This window comes from Lineus longissimus, chromosome 2 (genome assembly GCF_910592395.1).
Source record: "Lineus longissimus chromosome 2, tnLinLong1.2, whole genome shotgun sequence".
NCBI classification, from domain to species: Eukaryota; Metazoa; Nemertea; class Pilidiophora; order Heteronemertea; family Lineidae; genus Lineus; species Lineus longissimus.
Window position 1 is genome coordinate 14,801,330 of NC_088309.1, and position 22,071 is coordinate 14,823,400.

The window sequence follows — 22,071 nt, forward strand, 5'->3', positions numbered from 1 at the left end:
TCAGCAGAGGAAACCCACGTTCAACAATAAGGCCCCATTAAAGCCAGTATTGGCTAGTGCTATAATGAGCCGAGTTCAGATTGATCTAGTGAACTTTGCGAACATTCCAGTAGAGATAGAAGGTGAACAATTCTGCTATGTTCTCTCCGTAGTGGACATTTTTTCTAGGTACCTTTGTTTGAGGTCCCTAAGGGATAAAAATTCACAAGGAGTTGCCGAAATGCTATACAACATTTTCATTGAGCATGGAGCCCCAAAAATTATACATAGCGACAATGGAGGAGAATTCAAGAAGATGGTAATCAAACTAGCCGATAGACTTAATGTAAAGATAATAAGGGGCAGGCCATACCATCCACAGACTCAAGGAAAGGTAGGTCTATATTGTTCAAGGAAATACATAGGAGACGATTCAAGATACTGAACTTGCACCCCATTCTGCTGTTGTTAAACGTTATACACTGGTAAGATGTTAGCATTGTTAACGCTGATCTGCGCGTCTATTAGACATCTAGTATACGGCCGCGATAACATTTTAGCCTTGATCATCGAATGTTTTGTTGGTGCGATACCTTACTGTGATCGCACCCTTTTGTCGAATCGCGAAGTTAGTACGATAACTTATTCTCGTCGTTCAACCATCTATATTTGTTTACTTTTTTAGCTCAGCTGACAAAGTCAGCGGAGCTAGTAGAATAGCTGTTCAAATGGTGTCCGTCCTGCAATCCATCCATCCATCCAATCCATCTAGGGACCCATCTGTGGACAAAATTGGACATTTCTGACCGGGAAGGCCTAGCCACTTCGTTGACGGTGCTAAATTAGGAGTTGCCCAAGGTGAACTCAAAAAACGAAAAATCAGCGCGATCCGACCTATATTAAGAGAATGAGGTCATTTCGCGTTTAGATTTCTTTCCCTTTTTACCTCGGTCCACAGAGCAAATATTGATTTCAAATATGGCTGAATATTTTTAAATTTTTTTCATTTTTTACTTTTAATGGAATTAATATAGTTTTCACCGCCAGTTGGCGCTGCAGGCACATTGACTGAATTTTGGCGATTTCAAATTTGGCGGTGGCTCAACTTTTTTGCAAGCAGTGCTGCTGATTGGCCGATCGATAGAAGAGATGCCACCATTTAAAAATGGCGGTAGTCGCTGCTTCAATGAAGGTGACTGAACTTTCTCATGTTCAATCGGTTCATACTCTTTTAATCAACATGACCATGTACCTGAAATTTGTGAAGGTACTGCAAAGAGTCTATATAGTTCAGATTTATCGATAGTTTTTTATAATATTGCGGAAATTTTGTGCACAAATTAGCGAAAGTTGGTGCTCGTCTCATGTCATTTTAGAGCGAGAAATTTGTTTCCGTCGATCTCTACCACTGAAAAATCGCTTGCATAGCTTCGAATCTTTGTGAAAATAAGTATCTGAACTTGGTTTCAAATAGTCTAGAGAGTTACCTTTGTGGTGATACATATAGTATGTGATAAATATTTGTGGAATTTGTGAAATTCGGCTTTCAAACGTGCCGATGATGCAAGCGATCTCACGTGAATTTTGCAAGTCCTGATTTGTCGACCGGGTGTCAAGAATCACTCGCCTTAATTCAGTTCAAAGATCGAAAATAATATCTGAACTTAGTTTCAAATAGCCTACGCAGTTATCATTTCGGGGATATATAATGCATGCATGTAATAATTGATTAATCTGCCTAAAACGCGCAATTAAAACGGCGAAAGATCTTGATAAACACTCTGGTGGCGGTCGCACTAAATAACGACCGGTAGGGCCCAAAGTCTGGCGGAGAAAAAAAGGTAGCGCCCGGAGGTTGAAACGGGATTTTTATGCACTTTTAACTGTATATTTATGTTGTTTAGATGTATTTCTAACAGTTCTGTAACTTTGATGACCAAGCTTGCACCCAGAGTTGGTAAAATTGATGCTTGTTTATGGACTGCGCGAGCGACCGGAGAATTCGCCGTCGGCCATATTGGCTACGGTCCCTGAGTTGTTGTGGTTGGCAATTTTGCAACAAATCTCGCCATTTACGTTTGTTTTCTCCCTGTCTGGTCATTGGCCGTGAAAAAAATTATTTTGAAAGTCACATTATGACATCGTAGTATGAATTCCACTGCAGTTTCGTTAGGCAGCAATGCTCATGTTTTTGGTTTGCAATCCTGTACTGTCTGTACACTGCGCTGTGCATGGTTGTACTGTTGGCTGTAAAAAAAGACAAAAACGATAGCCTAAGAGGATAACTCAACAGGCCCTCATGATTCAATTGATGGACACCTTATTTGATAGAACCTCATCATTAAGTCCACTAGATCCTGTTCTGTCACATGTCGTAGACGATAGACAATTTTCAAAATGTAGTACACCACTCGCTCATCTTTAAGCCCAGCTCTCGGCTCACTATGGTTCAGTCTGTGAGACTAATTCTTGACTTGCCAAACTCAGCTCGACGCCGAACTGCAGCGCCACTCGCGGACAAAGATAGAACAACTCGACATTTTTTTCACCGGTTTTCTCGCTGCGCATGCGTACCAGCGGAAATCAACAAAAGATGACACTGGTACGCATGCGCAGCGAGAAAACCGGTGAAAAAAATGTCGAGTTGTTTTATCTTTGTCCGCGAGTGGCGCTGCAGTTCGGCGTCGAGCTGAGTTTGGCAAGTCAAGTATGCCTGGTCAAGCACAGACTGTATCCGGTGGTGTACATTTCCCCGTCTATGTCACCCTTTTTTAGCTCAGCTGACTAAGTCAGCCGAGCTTGTCAAATAAGTTGTTCAGTGGCGTCCGTCTGTCCATCCATCCATCCATCCATCCGTCCGTTAAACCCATGGTGCACATTTTGTAACCGTAAGACCTAGAGACTTCAATTTTGCATTTCTGGATACTTCTGGTCAAACTCTACTTTCAAAACAAAATTTGTCGCCATTCGACCTACTTCCTGCGAGCGAGAGTGCATGAAGGAAACTGGCCTATATTGGCCTAGGAGCAGCAGAATTAGTCGAAATATGCTCTAATATTAAGATAAAATTCTTGAAAATCTATTTTATTGAGAAAAAGTTCAAAATTTTAACAGGAGAGGGCGCTACCTGCCTTTTAATTATTTCTGCCGATTCAAATTCCCGCCCGATGACGTCAGCCATCAATGAAGTCTCCTATTTGCCAGTTCTCAAAACATGGCAGCTACACAACAAAAGCAGTGGCTCCAGGAATACCACTGTTCACTTCAGCTTCGTAATCGATTGTACCCCCACTTTATTGTGTTTTGTGTGGTGTTCCTATTCAATCAACGATGTAAGGCCTTATTATGTTGGTTTTAATTGAGAAGGTGCATTATAAGCGGCGTACGAAATACCGAAGCGGAGACAAAATGGCGGCATGTTGTTTACGCCATGTGCAATAATCTTGGAGCTCAATGACACTCAAGTATCCAATTTTCTGCTTAAAAAGTAGTCTGGTAGGCGATATTATCACTAGTTCGTTTCAGTGGTAGTCATAAGGTCTTTAGGGACTAAATTCAGAAATTAGTTCTTGAAAATTTGGCCACATTTCTGTGAAAACGATATCGGAAGTGCATGCTCTGTTCGCGATGACATCGCCGATGTATTTTGAAGTGGAGAATTCCCACAGTATGTGCAGTGAATCGGCATGATTCTGTTCGCCTATTATGTTTTAGTTCTACGATTCTTTCATGAGTAAAAAGTAGACATTCTAAGCAATACAATAATGTCACTCCCATAAAAATTGATTGGAAATTGAGGGAGCTACGGCATTCTGTTCGGCAACTGGCAGCGCTGAAAAAATACATTGCATACTGTACGATACCAAATGGCACATTTTAAAAAGCGCTCATTGGACAACGTAGGGAATCACCAGAAATGACGTCATCGCTGGTCTAAATAGAAAACTACGGTGGCGCAGTAGAGCACAAGAAAAGGTTTAGCATGAACTTCGTCATGCAAGCTTCAGCAACAAAACGATTTCTCATGAATGATTTATTTGATCATCATCAGCTTGTTTCCCCTGATAGATAAAAAATGATTTACAATTTCCATCAAAGTTTTCTATTTTGTGTATAGTCACATGTTATTTAACTGGCAAGGAGCCAAGCAGTTTTGAATATTCGCGGGAAAATACTTCGTACTTGTAAACGAGAATGAGTATCCTCATTCATGGCATAAACTTCATGTTTCGGTAAAAATATTTTCATACGATGATTTCACCCGAATTATGGTCAGGATTGAGGAATGAACAGTGGCATAATTATGTCAACCAAAAACATTGGTACCGTAGTGAACGCAAAAGGATATCAAATACCATGGAGCATGCCATTTTCATGCATAATGAACTAAACACCGGGAAGATATTAATGATATTAACTCAGCTGAGCGCCAGGCCCTTGGGCCTCTTGTTATTCAGTCTGTGTTAATTTCTCTTCTCTTTTTTTACAGATTTACTGTTGTTGGTTATTGCAAGAGGAGTCGTTGGCACATTTCAAGTCCAGGAAAGCACTTGCTGTTCCCACATTCAGAGTAAGGTGTGCTTACTCGTTTTACTGCTTTCCATTCCCGGAGAGCGTTATCAAATATCTGCCGCAAGGCAACAAATATCTGCCGCAAGGCGCTTCAAATATCTGCCGAAAGGCATCAAATATCTGTCACACCAATAAAGTTCATTTTGTTAACCAACTCTTTATCTTCTTTTCTTCACATACAAAAAAGACCGTCCCAAACATTTGGCTGCATCCACTTCATCAATGTCCAGACAACAGTCGGTTCATTTGACCATTGTAAAGCACCAGGCCCCACCTCACAAAATACACTGTAATAATTATGTACCTTGTGTCCATGTGCATGTTATTAGTTCCACCTACGCTGCATGAAGACAAGGACTCCACTCTTTGACGTCACCACACAACTCCTTGACGTCATCACACACCCCACTACTGCAACGGCAACGTCATATAGCAGGGTGACGTCAACTCAGTACTTCAGCATGCACTGATATAGCAAGAAGGTCTTCGCACCAGCACTTCTGCGTGCTAGACGTTATAGCTTCACGTTGCCTCATAATAACGGTACCGACACACACTTGGCCCTTGCCTTCACCTATCCATTTCAGCTGAGCGCCAGGCCCTTGGGCCTCTTGTTTGCGTTGTGTCTCGCATATGCGGTCTCATCTTTGGAGGGCTTGGATCCCCGGCTTGGATACGACAGTGCCTGTTACACGTGTGGATAAGACGTCTTCTTTTGTCTCTTTAGGCCCCAAGTGCAGCCTCATTAGTAGAAGACGACACCTGACTGCCGGTGTAGAAGTAAAAATTGCCCCCCTGGAAAAAGTGTCCTAGTGTGCAGTAGGCCTAATCAGTAACGCCAAACTCTCGCCCGCTAATTCCGAGATGATGCGGTAGGCTGGGGCCTGCCCAGGACCAGCCAGCCAGTAGCACGTAAGGCCTACGCTGCAGATTCCCCTTGCCTAATCACCCAACGGTTGGTTTGACGACCCTCTCGGCCGTCGACGCGTCCCCTTCGACAAGGGTTGGCGGGCGGGCGTCGGCCTTTTGGCGCGGCGGCCAGCCCTAAACGTGCCCGTCAAAAACCTAAAAGGCCGGACCCCTTTTTACTTCCCCACCCACCCCGGCACCCACCCACCGGCCACACGCGCACAAGGGCTATGTCAATGTAGATGCTGTTCACAGCCGGTGTAGAAGTAGAAAATGTCCCCTGGAAAAAGTGTCTGGACCTATTGTATTATGCTCGCTCACATGGCTCTATAGAGACCACGACCGTCAATAGCTTATAGTATATAGCGAATTAAAGAATCCTTTGTTTCCCGGACATTCAATCCTAATCCTAGGACATTTAAACGGCTTCTAGACACCAGCCACATGCCCCCCCCCCCCCCCCCCCCCCCCGTCACCTCTCGTCCAGCCATCGCGCGCCCGCCCGCGCGCCCGAGCGATCAGCTACCAGGACCACAAGGGATCGGTAACAGGGTTGTATACTCAGAGTTTAGGTACTCCTGCCCAGTCTCTGTGGTCAGTGTACGTATTACCACTACTGGCCAATCACTAGCCAGTCTCTCTAGACTCTAGCGCTGGAACTATAACCGAGGTTTGATTGCTCCGCTCTACCGCGAAACTCATGCACATGCATTTGGCGCCAATTTGGCCATTGCAATATTAATTTTGGAAAATCATGTTTTTGGAGGAATTTGAGTTGATCGATTGGTATATTTTAAAGGTATGAATACGATCTATGCATGCAGTAGGCTATAGCCTGATTCTAGCAAGCACTCTCTCTCGACTCAACTCAACTTTTCAGTTATGAGTAGGCCTAGGGCAAGCATTTTACACCAGGCCTACAGTATACACACTACACAACACATGCAACATAACATGTCCAATACGTGTAGGCTAGGCCTATGACTGCTATGGTGTTGGCTAGCCTACCACCACCATGATGGACCATGCTGTTGTCACAATAAGTCCATAACAATTATAATTAAATACTTCCATGACGGCATGAGCTATATAATGAGGCTTGGGCCTAGCTCTTAGGCCTAGGGTCAAGGGTGGGTAGGCCCTAGCCATTCTTGATTCTAATCTAGCCTACCCTAGTAGCCCCTGCATCAGCCATGCCATGGCCGGCCGCCATCCGTGACAATGGGCCATGCCCTGGGGCTGGACATCATGGCTGGCAGTGGCATTAGGTAAGCTAGACATGCTAGAGGCCTTCTACCAAACTGGATTTCAGTACATGTACAACTATAAGCAGATGGCAGAAAGGCTGGCGGTACGTTTTAGATTACCCACAAGTCCGTCTGTGTCCCCCCTGTGAATAATTTAACGATCCACCAATGAGGAAGTCGCATTCAAACTCTGAACTCGGCCTATTTCATGGTTTGGCCATGTGGGCTCCGACTACAGTATGTCCGGACATCCACAATGTTTATATTGGTAAAATAATTCTCTGAAAACAGGGATGGTGCAGACTGGTATAGGCCCACTAATTACGCATGAAACAAACAGAGTTGAGGTTTCAATGATAGGGTTCAAACGATGATGTCTATTTACGTCATAGAATTCTAAATCTTTGCTATTTCAGGTGTTGAAATGAAGAAAGGTCGAATTTCTTTTAAGTATCAAGTAGCGGGTAAAGGAAATCACTTGAAGACGCAAAGTCTTCCTTACCGCCCCCCAGGACATGTGACTGTTACTAGCACTAGTTCTTCAGTACCGGTTCCAGTGCAGCATCTGAATGGCAATCTGTACGATGTCCTGCCCCTTCAGGTGTCAAATGAGTTTGGCTCATCATCTATAAACTACTCAATCCACTGTAAGTTCTGTGTTTGTTGTTGGTTAAGATCTCATTCAGATAGTGCGCATCATTCACACTGAACCGTAAATGCAACATCACCTTTCTTGAAGAAAAGTAAAGACCACATTTCACTAGTGGCAAAATGCTGAACTTTTGAATCTTTATTCCAAGTGGCAGGATTCACTCCTGTTGACTCAGTCTTTAGTGTTTCACACTGATACTAACTAAAATACCTTGTATTTTCTAGTTGATTTATCATCAGATCATTTTCTGTTAGGTTTTAATTTAGTTGCTCTGTCATGTCTGTGGTATTAGCCTAATGATATGAATGATATAAAAACAATTTTTTCTGATGAGACTGAGAGACATGGTCAGAACTTTCTCATAGCACTAGCGGGTCTTCTACTTGGACAGAAGACGATAATGTTGTTGCGGAGCCGACTTCTGGTCCTCCACAATGAGTAATTGTGCATTAATCTGGACGAAAACAGGAAGAACTCTATAAGTTTTATTGACCTCAAAACACAACTCCCAGGCTCGCCGTGCGGCCAGCCGAAGACACAACACGCAACATCCCCCCTTCTTAAGATAATAAGAATAATCTCGAACGCGATTACACAAACACTCGACAGGTACAACTTATTAGCAACCAAAACCAACTTGTGTTAACTATAAACTTAAAACGCTACCAAAATACAACTTTGATGAATCCTCTAAAACTAACGGGCTAATTACACTTATATGCTGTAAACTGCAAATATAACTATGAAAACTTTTGACGCACTTGCCTCCAAGCTCACAAACACAGTGACACAACAATAATAGAGACAATGTCAACTCCAGACTGTTCATAAAGACAGGTATGTTTTGGAGTCAGATTCAAACATCATAATCCTGAACATGGTCTATTTTCTCACATAGTCTTTCAAATATTGTGGCGCAACATGGATTCTAGTGCTTGTGCGTCTTGGAGGAGTAGGCACAGTGTCCGTCGGCTTCGGACCAGACAATTGGCCATGATTATAGTCTAGAGAAGAGTTTTCAACAACCGGCGGAGTGGCATTTTGTGGAGCATGATTGACACTTTGATTTTGAGGCAAATTATCAGGAGTGCTCTCTGGCAAATCCAACACCTGTTGTGGAGCATTAGGAAAAAGAACATTTGGATTGTGAAGACCACTTGGTCGTAATGGCAATTTTACCGCAGTAGGCCGCATTTGTACCCTATTTCTCCGATATTTACCACCGGTTCTCCCCTCAACTTCATAAGTGCGATTCCCAAGTACGCCCACTATTGTACCCAGAATCCAACGCTCTCTTTCCCTGTACTCAAAATACACGACTTGCCCAACTGGGAGCCTACGTAATTCACATGCTTTTTTATCATGAGACTGTCTCATTCGCTCCTTCCGTCTTTCCCTCCTCGGATTTAGAGAAACTGAATCTCCACCACTAGGCTTTTGCTGAATATACGGAATCACTGAACGAGTAGAATGCCCAAATAACATCTCCGCAGGACTACGACCGGTGTCTTCCCTAGGAGTATTGCGCAACTCGAGTAATGCCAAATTTGGGTCAGTCCCACTTTTGCGAGTTTTGATCAACAGGTGTTTGGCGACTTTAACGGCCGCCTCCGCCTTGCCATTAGCACTATGGTGCCCCGGTGAACTTTCCACATGAGTGATTCCCCAGTTCTTGGTAAACTCTCGAAAATCACCGGACGTAAGTTGAGATCCCGGATCAGTTATGAGAATCCTCGGAATGCCGTAGCGCGAGAAATGTTTCTTTAGTATCGCAATCACACGACCACTAGTCATAGACGGCAAAGGATCAACTTCCAAAAAGTTGGAGTAACAGTCAATGGTGACCAGATATCGCTGTCCTTCGATTTCAAAGATGTCACTGGCCACTTTATCCCAGGGGCCTCGTCCATCATCTTGAGGTAACAACGGTTCCTTGGGGTTTCTGGCCCTCAGCGCCTGACACGGCTCACATGAGGCCACCAACTGTTTTATGTCCTGAGCGAGACCAGGCCAGAATACGAGACGACGAGCACGCCTTACCATGCTATTATAGCCAAGATGTGCTGAATGCAAACGCTGTTTGATATCCTGCCTGAGTGAACTAGGAATGAGAATAGCCTCGCCTTTTAAGATGATCCCGTTGTCACAACTAAGAGTGTCTCTGAAGTCAAAGTATACCCTCACGTCTGAAGGTACCAAGTGTTTATACTCTGGCCACCCCTTCAGAATCAGGGATTCAAGGGTTTTTAGAGCATTGTCATTGTCTGTAGCTTTGCGAACTTCCTCAAGTCTGGCATCAGACATGGTATAGGCAGATTTCACGTTTAATATGCGGGTTGTGGTATCTGGCACATCCAGATATGCTCGGCTCAGCGTGTCTGCAATTATCAACTCGGAACCTTTCAGAAAACGAAAATCAACGTCATATCGATGAATTCGCATCATCAGCGCTTGCAGACGCTTTGGGGCTTGGCTGAGTGGCTTGCGAAGAATCGAATAGAGAGGTTTGTGATCATTTTCTACGACCACCTTGGTCCCATAAGTATATTGATCGAATCTTTCCAGACCATACACCACGGCAAGCAGCTCCTTTTCGATTTGCGCCCAGTTTCGCTCTGCCGAGGACAGCGAGCGTGACGCATACTCCACAGGTCGGCCATCCTGTAGGAGTACCGCACCAACACCATCCTTGCTACTATCAACCTGTAGCATGACATCCTTGTTGGTATCGAAATAGGCTAAAACTGGAGTCTCTGAGAGTTTCTTCTTTACAGTGTCCATAGCCTTGTCACAATCACCCGACCAGTTCCACGCGGTCTCTTTGCGGGTGAGGGCGCGTATAGGTTCAAGATCAGCGGATAAGTTAGGTAAAAATCGTGCCATGTACTGGACCATGCCACAGAAACGTTTTACACCTGGAAGATCAGTGGGGTTAGGCATCCTCATGATTGCCTCCACTTTTGAGTCATCTGCTTTAACACCCTCCTCTGTAAAAAGGTGTCCATGAAATCTAATTTCTGGTTTGCCTACTTCCTTTTTATCATTATTCAAGATGATGTGACGCTCATCACATCTCTGATACAACTTTTCAAGCTTAGAGTCATTGTCCTCGAGTGCAGCACTCTTCGTTTTGCCACACCCAGCAGCTATGATATCATCCGCAATCGTAAAAACACCGTCAAGTCCGCTGAGAGCTTCTGTAAGTTTGCGCTGGAAGATTTCACTGGATACTTTGAGCCCAAAAGGAAGACGAGTCCAGCGGAAACGTCCAAATGGAGTAATCATCGTAGTTAGTAAGCTAGACGCCTCATCTAACCTAATGTGCCAGAATGCATTTTTGACATCTAATTTGCTGAACACTTTTGCGTCATGAAGCATGGGTAACACATCATCAACAGTAGGTAACTTGTAATGTTCCCTCATTAGGGCAACGTTCAATGCCTGAGGGTCAATACAGATTCTAAGTTTTCCATTGGGTTTCCGAACAACTGCCATTTGACTAACCCATGGCGTAGGTTCAGTAACCCCCTGGAGGACACCCATCTCCACTAAACGCTCAAGTTCAAGCTTTACATCCCCATTGATAGCGACGGGTACGTTCTTGCAAGGCAAAGCACGTGGCTTGACGTCCGTGTCCACACACAGATGTGCCTCACCTAGATCACCAAGTTCCTGTTTCTTTACTTGTGCAATAAATTTGTCAGCATTGACGGTAATGAGTTCCATCGCGCGAATGGTATCGAGGCCTAACAAACAACTGAGACTGTTAGGCACCACCACAAATTTCACCAGATATCGTAGCTTATTGCGAACGTTTATGACCGGTAGTGTGGCTTCCCCTAGTGGCTGTACCTTCGTGTTGTTCCACATCACGAGCCGCTGGGGGGTGTCTTTTACCTGTTCCTTTTTTACGAACCTCTGGCAAATGGTGTTAACTTCAGCCCCACTATCCAGTTGAAAGTGGAGGTGAGTTCCATTGACCTCCATTTTGGCGGTAAGAATATCTCGTTTGCGTTTACCAGTCATGACATTGGCCATCCAATAATCGTCATTTTCATCATCATCATCAGCATCAGCACTAACCATTTTGACCACACCAGGTTTTTTGCATTTTGCCCGGAAGTGATTCTCGCCATGACACTGACTGCACGTTTTGCCCCAGGCAGGGCAATCCGTTTTTCGCATAGGGTGTTCCCGACCACAGAACTTGCATTCCCTAGTCGGAACTGCAGCTGCCCCATATTGGGCCTTTGGCACTTTTGAGGTAGCCCCACCTAGAGGCTTTTTAGGCCACGAGTTTCTGTCCTTAACACGCTTGACACTTGCAGCGCTAGTACCATCTAAGTCTGTGCCGAGGGCTTTCCCCTGCACCGTTGCATTTTCTGCCGCCTTGCAGATATTGATAGACGTTTCCAATGTTAAATTCCTCTCCCTCAGCAGGAGTTTCTGTGTCTCGCGGTCATGTATGCCAAGCACAATACGGTCCCGGAGAATTGAATCGACAGAGTCAGCATGATAGTTACAGGTTTTGATTTTATTCCGTATGTCAGATAGGAATGACTCGAATGTTTCATCCCCCGTTTGCATCCGTTGGTTGAATAGGAAACGTTCATAGGTTTCATTCACTTCGCCAATAGCATAAACGTTGAATTTCGTAAGAATTTCTGCCACAGTCCGCTCATTATCCGGGGTATCGAACTTGAATCCATTGTGGATACGAAGACCATCGTCCCCGATCGTGTGTAGTAGCAGGGCAACACGATAGGGCCTGTCCTGAGCAGCCAAGTTTGTAATTATGGCATAATTTGTCCATTTCTGCCTAAAAATTCTCCAGTTCTCTGCGATGCTAGATACATCTTTAAAATCAGGAGGGTTTGGGGGCCTTATCCCCTGGACAGGACGTGCCATTTCAAAGTTCTAGTTACAAACGTCGTTTGAGCGGCAGTGTACACCCGAGTGTACAGTATCGTACAGAGTCAATGTACACGCTACACAGTACAGTCACACACGTGTAGTTTACCGGCAGGATTTCCGAGACCGGTTTCAACCCAGACTACTTTAGATTAACGCAATAATTATACAGTCTATCATTTCTCGGGAAGCTTGAGTCTTTTCACCTCGCTGCCACCATGTTGCGGAGCCGACTTCTGGTCCTCCACAATGAGTAATTGTGCATTAATCTGGACGAAAACAGGAAGAACTCTATAAGTTTTATTGACCTCAAAACACAACTCCCAGGCTCGCCGTGCGGCCAGCCGAAGACACAACACGCAACAAATGTATTAATTCAAACAGTGGCCCTGCTGAATCTTCTACGTTTTGTTATATTTTAATATTATACAATTCAAACAACTGGCCCCCATTACTTTTTATGTCAGCCGGGCTTAACAGAACCTAAATAAAAGCCACAATAGGCGCTCTACTATTGTCTGATTGACAGTCATGACAGTGATTGTTATTTTCTTCTTTTTTATTTCTAGGTCAAAAATCATCTGCCAACGCCACTGGGCGATACCGTAAGGCCAAGTACAATCAAAATGAAAGTTGGACTGCGTTGAGGACCAGTTTATTAACTGCATTTCATGAGAGTCTTGCACCTTCTGAACAGTGTGATAACTGTGGGATTTCCTCAGCTGATATATACCACTGCAGCGACTGTTCTCCCAGAACATTTCTTTGCCTTGAGTGCATCAGGAAAGCTCACTTGTTTCAGTATTTTCACATGATGTATATTTGGAGGGTAGGTAATACCTTTATTGGTAATACATGTAACATAGTTCATCACTATATTTAAATCAGAATCTCAGTGTATTGGGGGCACCAAAATATCAACTAGACAAGTTTTGTCACAGCATTACAACTGTAATGAATCCCCAGACACCAAGGATGAATTGTTTAAAACCTTATGAAGTGTTAAGCCTGGGTGACATATCTCATTATCATGTGTCATTATTATTATGAATCAGGTTGGAGTTACTCGGAAATTTGAGTTCATTTATGCCAGTGATGGAAAGTGTTGCCAAAGTAACATTTATTTCACACCACCTTGCCTCTCATTGTTGTTCATGTTGTGAATTATTTTGCTCTTTCAGATTAACGCATGGGTACCCTTCTCTCCTGATGATGTGATTATAGATTCCTTCGTACATCCGCATTGCAGTCACACCTACTTCCGAGATATAATAGTTGTTGATGCCAAAGGTATTCTCATCTAATATACATGTATAGTGAATATCATTTAGCTGCAGAAGTTTCAGTTTTTACAGTAGTAGGATCTTTCAAGTGATGTAATTGTTCACTCTGGTCTTGAACATTGCCTAAGACCAATGAGCGTTTTTACATATAATGATATACATGTAATTAGTCTTACTTCTACTGACAAATTAAAATAGTGGTCATAAATCTTTGAAGTTATGATTTCTTACCGTTTCCCAGCAGCAAGTGGTAACCTAAATAAAATATAGTCAATAGGTCAGCCTTGGTTCGCCTTGGTTCTGTAGTATTCGTGACCTTGTAATAACGATTATTTCAGGCAGACATCATAAAGCCAAATGTCAATTCTGTCCCTGTGAGGAAGAGGCAACAACCCTGATAAGGCACCACTTTTGGCCGTCATCACCTAAGAAACCAAAGATGTGCTTCGACTTCCATATCATGGAAATGCTGCGGGTGTTGTACCTTCAGGTTCCTGTACCTGTGATGGATTTTTGCGAAGCACTGAAGCTAATCTATCACCCTTTTGTTGTTACAGATAACCCAGTAAGTGATGCCTTGAAAATTTGTGACATATGTTAAACTGGAAGTGAAAGAATAACCAAAATGCCTTTTCAAAACCCTTAAAAATATTTAGCTCGAGTACGACATTTCACATGACTGGCTTGCATTATTTTCCTACTCCTCTTTGGAGAGTAGCTAGTAAATTTTGTGAAGTACACAGACATAATTTATCCTTATTCACAAGCTTCAGCCTACATATGAAATTCTAATTATGGATATTCTGTTGAGGACCATTATTCCATCAGCGGCAAAGACTTTTATGGAAGTGTGTACATGTGAACAATCGGTAGTTCAAACAGGTTTTTATGTTCACATGTTTTCCTTCTTCACAGATTCTTCAAGATGTGTACAAGGTGCTAATCAACGAATCCTTTGAAGAATACCGGTACTTCGTGCATCAGATGAATACATTATCAGGCATCAGCCCCAATTTTAGTGAGCGGCTGTTTGAATGCCCAGCATGCCCACAGGTATTGTATGATTAAAGGGTCATTTGACAGCTTCAAAAATTGTTAGGAATGCCTTGACCTGTGAGATCAATCAAAACTGACCCACTTTTTTAGCAGAAATATAACCACATGAAGTATTAAACTGGCATTTAAATCAGGCGTTGGGGACAAACTATTTGGCACCAAAAAATATACTCCAAAGAAAGACATCATACCATGTGGAGTCACTGAAGACACTCAGGCACCTGATTTTAAAAATGATGCACCTTTGTGCAGCTGACTACTTAATACAATCTTGTGATGACATATGATTTACATGACATTAAAAGGTGGTCTCTAGTTTTGTCCTGCAGAATTGGAACCAGTAAAGGTGGATAAATATGTGAGGTCCAGTGTAGTTTCTGAGCTGAACAGTGCTGTATCTGTCGACCCACCCTCCTCCAACCTGTCTGTGTCGCTGTTTCTCACAATTTACAGGCGAGGAACTGTCCCTACCTGTACAACAACAGAATAGCATAGCACAGTTTTAGTGTTGCCCTGACAAAATATACTTCCAATGTTTGTACGGACCTGTATGGATGATATTATTACTGGATCAAAGAAACAAGTTAATTGTGATCCATTGGTTATTTCATCAAGAAATCAACTTAAAATACATTCCTGTAAATATATTAGTTCACATTATAAGTATTTTTCAAAAACTTTGTTTTGTTTGCAGAAGGATGAATATCCAAGAATTCTTTCAATGGATGCCAATTTTGGTCTGGTTAGGAAGAAAACTTCTGGTGAAAGCGTGGCAAAACCAAAACACGAAGGCTTATACTTCCTTGACCAAGATGAGGTGGATAAATTTGTGAGGTCCAGTGACATTTCTGAGCCAAACAAAGATGTTGTGAGTATTGATTGTCAATCCTCCTGCCTGACTCTGCCACTTTCTCTCAATTTTTGAGGCATGGAAACTGCCCATAGAATCCTAAAAATCGCTTAATTTTCAGTGTCATCCATCAATAATGCCATTGGCCTCATTTTTGGCCTTTTTCTGTAAAGATACCTTTTTTTCTGTTTCGTTGACGATGTGCTGAAATGGTGTTTTTCCACTAAATATCATACAAATATGTACATTCAAGTTATGTGGCTCATGCTGTACCTGTCTGGTACTCATGTTTTGAAAATACCATATTCTTTTTTTGCCCTGCATGCATTCACAGTTCTTTGTTCTTATTTTTAGGACTGCAATGAATTCAAAGCTGGCAGTAATATACGTTCAAAGGGAAGGTATTACAAACTAGACGAAACTGCAGTGTTTGGGGCTTCGTGCAGGCATGACTTCCCGCAAATGATGTTCAGCTTGAAACATGGCGAACGGTGAGTTTACATGAACCACAAACCCTCTCTTTTAAGGCACCCCTGTGACTAAATGCTGTCTTGATAAAGGTGTCTTGTTTACACAGGTTAAAAATGATATAGAAATTAATTTGGTACCTAATTTATGTCTCTCACATATTTTGTCAGATGAGGGGGGTCCACTGTAATTCTAATATGCTGAATACCACTATTATCATCTTATACTTCGCGGTTTTCACCACTCATCATTTGTGCTAAAATTTGAATCCGTGCATGAATCTGTCTTGAAAAATAAACACAGTACTATTACTCCGAAACTAATGATCGGATTGCAACCAAATTTGATCTGGATGTATATCTATGTACTCTACTAAATCCTTGATTTTTTATCAAATGTGATAGCCAATATGGGTGCCAGGTGGGCATCTTGAAAAATTCTCAGTTTGGCCACCCGGATTGCTCGTTTAATAGTGGTCTGATTTTCATAACATTTTTATGGTAGGTACTCCTAGCAAGGATACATTTCATAAATGTGGGTTTTTGATTTGACCTACTTCTCAAGGTCACAGAGGTCAAAGTTTTCCTATGGCACCGCCATTTTACAATGACGGCACGTTTTGTCACTGCTTTAGCTACAGATCCCTAACTTGGTACGAATGTACCCCTATACTCTTAGACTAAACTGCAGTCTTTTTCTGATTCTCAGTTTGGCCAGCAGGGCCCCAAATGTTAATAGTGGACTCTCCCCTAAGGGTGCCTTGAAATGCTGCTAAGTGGGATGTCATAGTCTAAGCCTAGGTTAATGCAGGATTAATTAACCTCTACAGAACCCTAGGAATTTCAGATGATGGTTGTTTCTTGTACTAGACACAAGCAAACAACATAATTATCCTATTCCTAAGCATTTCCATAATGGGTCATCTGTAAACCAAAGGACTTTTTTTAAAAAAGGTGTGTTAATGCTGATGACTTGTTGCATGGAATTGCTTATTTGTTCTTTTGGTAGGCATGCCTTGCATGTTTTGCTGCTTCAAGCTTTTGTTCTGCTGCTGTTTTAACGATTACTGGTCAGATCACAAAATTGTCTACTCTGCTTTGTCATACCTGTAGTCACCTCAATTAAATTCAACTTACGCATTATTTTATCTCTCATGTAATTTCATTGTAAAACATTACTTCATTTCTTTCTTACATTTAAAACCATGCTAATGCTTCATCCATCTTCCCTTCACAAGAGGTGAGCACAATGGCCCTGGCCATTTCATTACTCTTGAGTTTAACCTGACACCAGGAGTAACATCTATTGAGGCAAAGTACTATAAATTGCATTACACTAACTGGCATTACTACCAAAGCCTTATTTTTGAGATCTCAAGAGTCGAGGCAATACGACAACTAGTCGTCCAGACATCTTACATGTAGTTCTGAAAAAGGATGGTAGAATCATTTGAAACATCATTTGTGTAAACGGTGCTACTAAATTTTTACAATGAGTCATGTGCATTTATACGAAACTGTTATAAAGCGTTTTGTATCCTCTTATCAACTTTTCAGGCTTTCCTACCCAGTTTATCTCCTGCAGCAGCTAATGGAAAAGTATGGTACATCAGATATTTCCTTCATGTGTGACATTTCGTGCATGTTTGAAAGTTACATAAAGGTGTGTTGTTGACAAGTTTGATAAACATTGCATCCATGTACCTGCATATATCAATTTCAGCATGTTTGAAAGATACCATACACGTATCCACTTTGTTCCGTTCTGATTCATTTTTAAACCTCCATGTTAATATGTTATTACACAACCATGAATTGACTTGAAATCATCTTAGATTCTCAGGATGTCAAAAAGTTCTCCATAGGTTTGAAAATTGATGTACCTCGATATAAAAACTTGTTACCCCTTCGTGGGTTGAAATACTGATAGGATTTGATGCTTTTGTGGAAGGGTTGGGAATTTGTCACTCATCTCCATGTATGCCATCAGCAAGATCTATTATGAGTAATGATCTTTTCAGAAACACCACAGTGATATTTCTCTTGATGCTGTGAAAATGGCAATTCCCATTTTCCATGCCTACGGACACAAGTGTGATTGCCAGGTAAGAATGTTTTTTCAGTTTTACTCTCATCAACCACAAATCACCTGCTGTTCCTCCCTCCATAAACAGCAAGTTGGCTTTCTGACTGGACCTCATCTGACAGCATGATGTTCTATTAAGTTTCCCATTTTCATTATTTCAAATTTCTCTTGAGAACACTACATGTAGGGTTTTTCGGTATCTTTTCCTTAAACCATTTCAATATGGAAGAAATCAATTTGTATCCACTTGATCTAAGTCATCAGCTTTTTAAACGCCCTAATTTGGTGTAAATTGTGTGAGCAATCAGGACGCCAGGCTCCGTCGAAGAGGAAGGTTACCATGTGAATGCAGAAGCCTAAGGCACGAGCGCAATTGAAGCACCCGCTGGTGCAGACCTTGGTGTTAGGAGCATTATATTAAAAGCACAAATGATGACAAAGTGTATAATTTCTCTGCTCTCCACTGAAACCCCCAGATATCCAGTAATAAACTGATCAACATGGCAAGTCCTTTTCCATCCTTCATATTTTACTTTTCAAGGTGCGTTACAGCCCACGAAGGCTCCCTGGTTTTGGTCTGACAGATGGTGAAAGTCTAGAAAGACTGTGGTCCTATCTCCGGAGCTTTTCAAAAATTACCAAAGAGATGACACCCAGCCATCGCATTGATACGCTGACTGATGCTCTCATACACTATGCAAACAGGAAACAGCTGAAAATTGGTAAGAAATGTTATCCCATCAAATATAAGTGTTGATAGGTTCACAAGCCCTCAGCTGTTTGTGTGTGTCACAAAAGTGCCCACCTTAGAAAGAAAAAGCATATTTCTGGTGAATTTTTACCAGGATTGTACATGTATGTTATTGTTATGAGTAAAAGATGTGTCATGCCCAACACTGGCTGTGATCTGACCTTCTACCATGTTGTCTTCCAAAAAAATCCATTCAAGTCTGTTTCTTTTCCACAAAAGACTTGAATAACACTGTGTACATGTACTTCTATCCACACAACAGTATTGGACCAGATGGGTTTTGCACCATTCAACTTGGGTATGAAGGATATTTTGCATTTTGGGAAGTCCTGCTTTTGGCACATATTGGGAGTTTGTGAGGTGGCCTGCTTTTCCACCTTCCCAGATGGGGGTTTAATAAACCGGAAACTTCAGGTTCATGTAGATGATATATAATTTTTGCAGGCACTTTCCTTCGCACAAAGATTGACAGGGCTAAGGATAAGTTGGCAGCTGCTGGTGAGGAATTGTCATCCCTACTCAGAGTTATGCAAGGTACATCTGACCTTTCTTATTTCTTAAGTTGTGCTATTCTACAAAAAGAATTGGCCAATGCATTGCACTTATGAAGCTGATATAATAGACATGTAGAGCAGTATCAGAGGTCGTTCACCATGCATTAGCTTGCTTTCATTATTCCCAACATCATAATGTATAAATGTTCATTTTACCCTCTGTTGACCTCCTCATCTTGCACATCAACTATGATCAACCAGCTTTCCTGAGTTGACTGTTGAAATTCATCCAACACTATTGAATTATGGGTTGTAGTCTCTCACTGGCTGGTTGTGTGAAGGTTCAAAGAGGGCGGGCCTGATGGTAACCTGAAGTCAGTGAAGATGATGTTCTAAAGTATTTCAGTTGAATATGCACTTCTTTTATATTTCATTGTCTGTCACTGATGTACGAGACCATAGCTTGAGGGAGGCTAATCGGCTTTCAACAAACCAGGGTATGTATATTGCTATGCGTGAGTGTATTTTGCCAAAATGAAAACTAATGAAACATTGTACAGTGTATAGGAGAAACTTTGATGTAATTTAAATTTTCCGAACCTGGGCATATTCCCAAATGGGGCAAGTCATTGGAAGGCTCAAGTCCAAACCTTCTTAACCAGATAGCTGTGTTGACAATGATATCAAATAAATGTCAAAACAAGCAAGCCAACGACTGGTGAACTGACTTTCATGTACATGTACATGTATGTCAAAAAAATGCATGTCTCCTTTTTTGTTTCAGCTCTGTCCGGGAAAGAGAAGACTCTACACCTACTTCATAAGCATTGTAGTGAAAGGAAAATTCTCCTTGAAACAAAGAAGAAGTATGCAGGTACATTTCATTTGGGTCAATCAGGCTCTTACAACACCGGCAGCCAATGAATACAGTGGTATTTGTGATTCCCCCTCAATCTTCTATGGATTAGCTACTCCTTTCAACAAGAAAGGTGTCAATCTACTATTTATAAAGACTTTATTTACAGCTTGGGTAAAAACAAAAATACATTAAAACAATTGATCATCATTGTTGTCCTTAGAGGAGCCTGGTGGTTAACATTGCTGGCTACCACGCAATAGGCACAATGTTTTACATGTGCATAGTGCTGGAGTAGAAGTAGTGTTCTTATCAGCTCAGCAGTTTCTGACATCAAGAAACGCTGTGACTTTTTTCCACTCAAACCGCAAACTTCTTTACACTTATATCATTATTCATGTGCTGCATAGCACAGGGCCAGTGGTCCTCACCTATCAACTTTCTCTTCTGATGTATTGTTGGGGGTTCTAGGTTCTAGGTTCTAGGAACCAAAATTTCTTACTCTCCTAGCTGTTCGTCAGATGAGACTGAGAAACATGGTCCTTTGTAACTGAGTGCCAGGGCAAATAAGACACCATACGATGGCGGATGTGTGACTGTTAGTGGATTCGGAAATACTGCCAAAGTTCCATAAAGGGATGTTACTTCTGTAAAATGATACTGATATGCTGATCCTTGCTAATTTTCTCTTTTTTAAGATGGCCAGGCAGTTGCAATCAAGTTGCAACGAAGCATAGCAAGGACAAATGCGCAGATCAGAAAGTATTTGGATGATCTAACCAAGAAGTTTGATTCGACTCTAACCTTCGAAAAAGCCGTCAGTTGTGAGTTCTTAATAGGGCCTGATGCCCGAGGATATCGTCATGCGGAGGAAACACTGTGCCTGAAGGAGATGGCGGAAGAAGAAATCTCGTTAGTCAGTAAAGAAATCCTGAATGTTGCTAAGGTTTTCTGTGAGAGGCACAATCACTTAACCGAAACATTAGCACGAGTGACCTCCAAATCGCATTGCAAGTTGATGCAAGGAAAAATGAGTTTGATATCTTCAAAGATTGTGTCTGTAGAGCGGGAGTTCTCCTTATTACAGCAGTCCTGTGGTAGTATTGTCCCTATCATTCCAGACTTCCAGTCATATTCTCAGACACGCAAAACAACTTCCCTCAGGTTAGGAGATGTATTTTCTGTGGTGGAGCTGGATGAAATGGTGGACGATGCCAATGCTTATGAGGCTGAAGTTGAAGTTGAAATTGAAGAAAACAGTGAACTGGAAAAATGGATTGAACAGATTGATACTAGTATAGTTGAGCCAGAGGCAGAAGGGGAAGATGATTAAATCATCAATATTAAGTGATTAGGTAAACAGGAGCCCATTGATTCTGAGTCTGTGTTATCATTGTGCATCATAAAATGGTCACACTGTCTTTTTGGTTCACTGTGTACTACTGGGGCCATTTTCTCCCAAGTTTGTTTTTTTCTTAAATCTGACATACATGCATAAAAACCTTATCAGTCATCGCAGGTTGTCTCGTTATCAGCCGTTAAAGAATCTTGGTTTTACTTTGTCAATGGGCAATTTACATGATCACTTTGAAACTAAAAATGGTACATATGGCAAAAACCACCTGTCCATATTCGACAACGGCTTCATGGCCCAGTGGGTAAGACTGTAGGGATCAAGGACAGAAGGTCTTAAGTTCAAACCCGTTCAGGGAATAATATTTTTCATTTTCTTCTTCTCATCTGTGACCTGTCTCGTCAATGAACTTGTTGTTTGTGCAGTCAAGTGAGACCTGTCACTGGGTGTCTTATCATGTTTCAAGTGGAGTTGGATGCATGTCAGCTTTTAATCTGATTTTGGGCCCAGGAGGATTTTTCAGTACACATTTCAGTAACCATGGTACCATGGTAACAAAACAGTTTTTTTAATTTATTCCTGTACATTGACGCAATGCATTAAT

General features: G+C 42.0%; 1 protein-coding gene across 1 annotated transcript; it reads left to right on the plus strand.

Annotated features, from left to right (window-relative positions):
- Positions 1–1,159: 1,159 nt before the first annotated feature.
- Positions 1,160–21,883, plus strand: LOC135483691 (uncharacterized). Its single transcript, XM_064764686.1, has 4 exons — positions 1,160–1,171; positions 4,469–4,549; positions 20,042–20,131; positions 20,812–21,883. Exon 4 carries the CDS (start codon positions 21,006–21,008, stop codon positions 21,444–21,446), a length of 441 nt encoding a protein of 146 aa, XP_064620756.1. The 5' UTR covers positions 1,160–1,171; positions 4,469–4,549; positions 20,042–20,131; positions 20,812–21,005; the 3' UTR covers positions 21,447–21,883.
- The last annotated feature ends 188 nt before the right edge of the window (positions 21,884–22,071 follow it).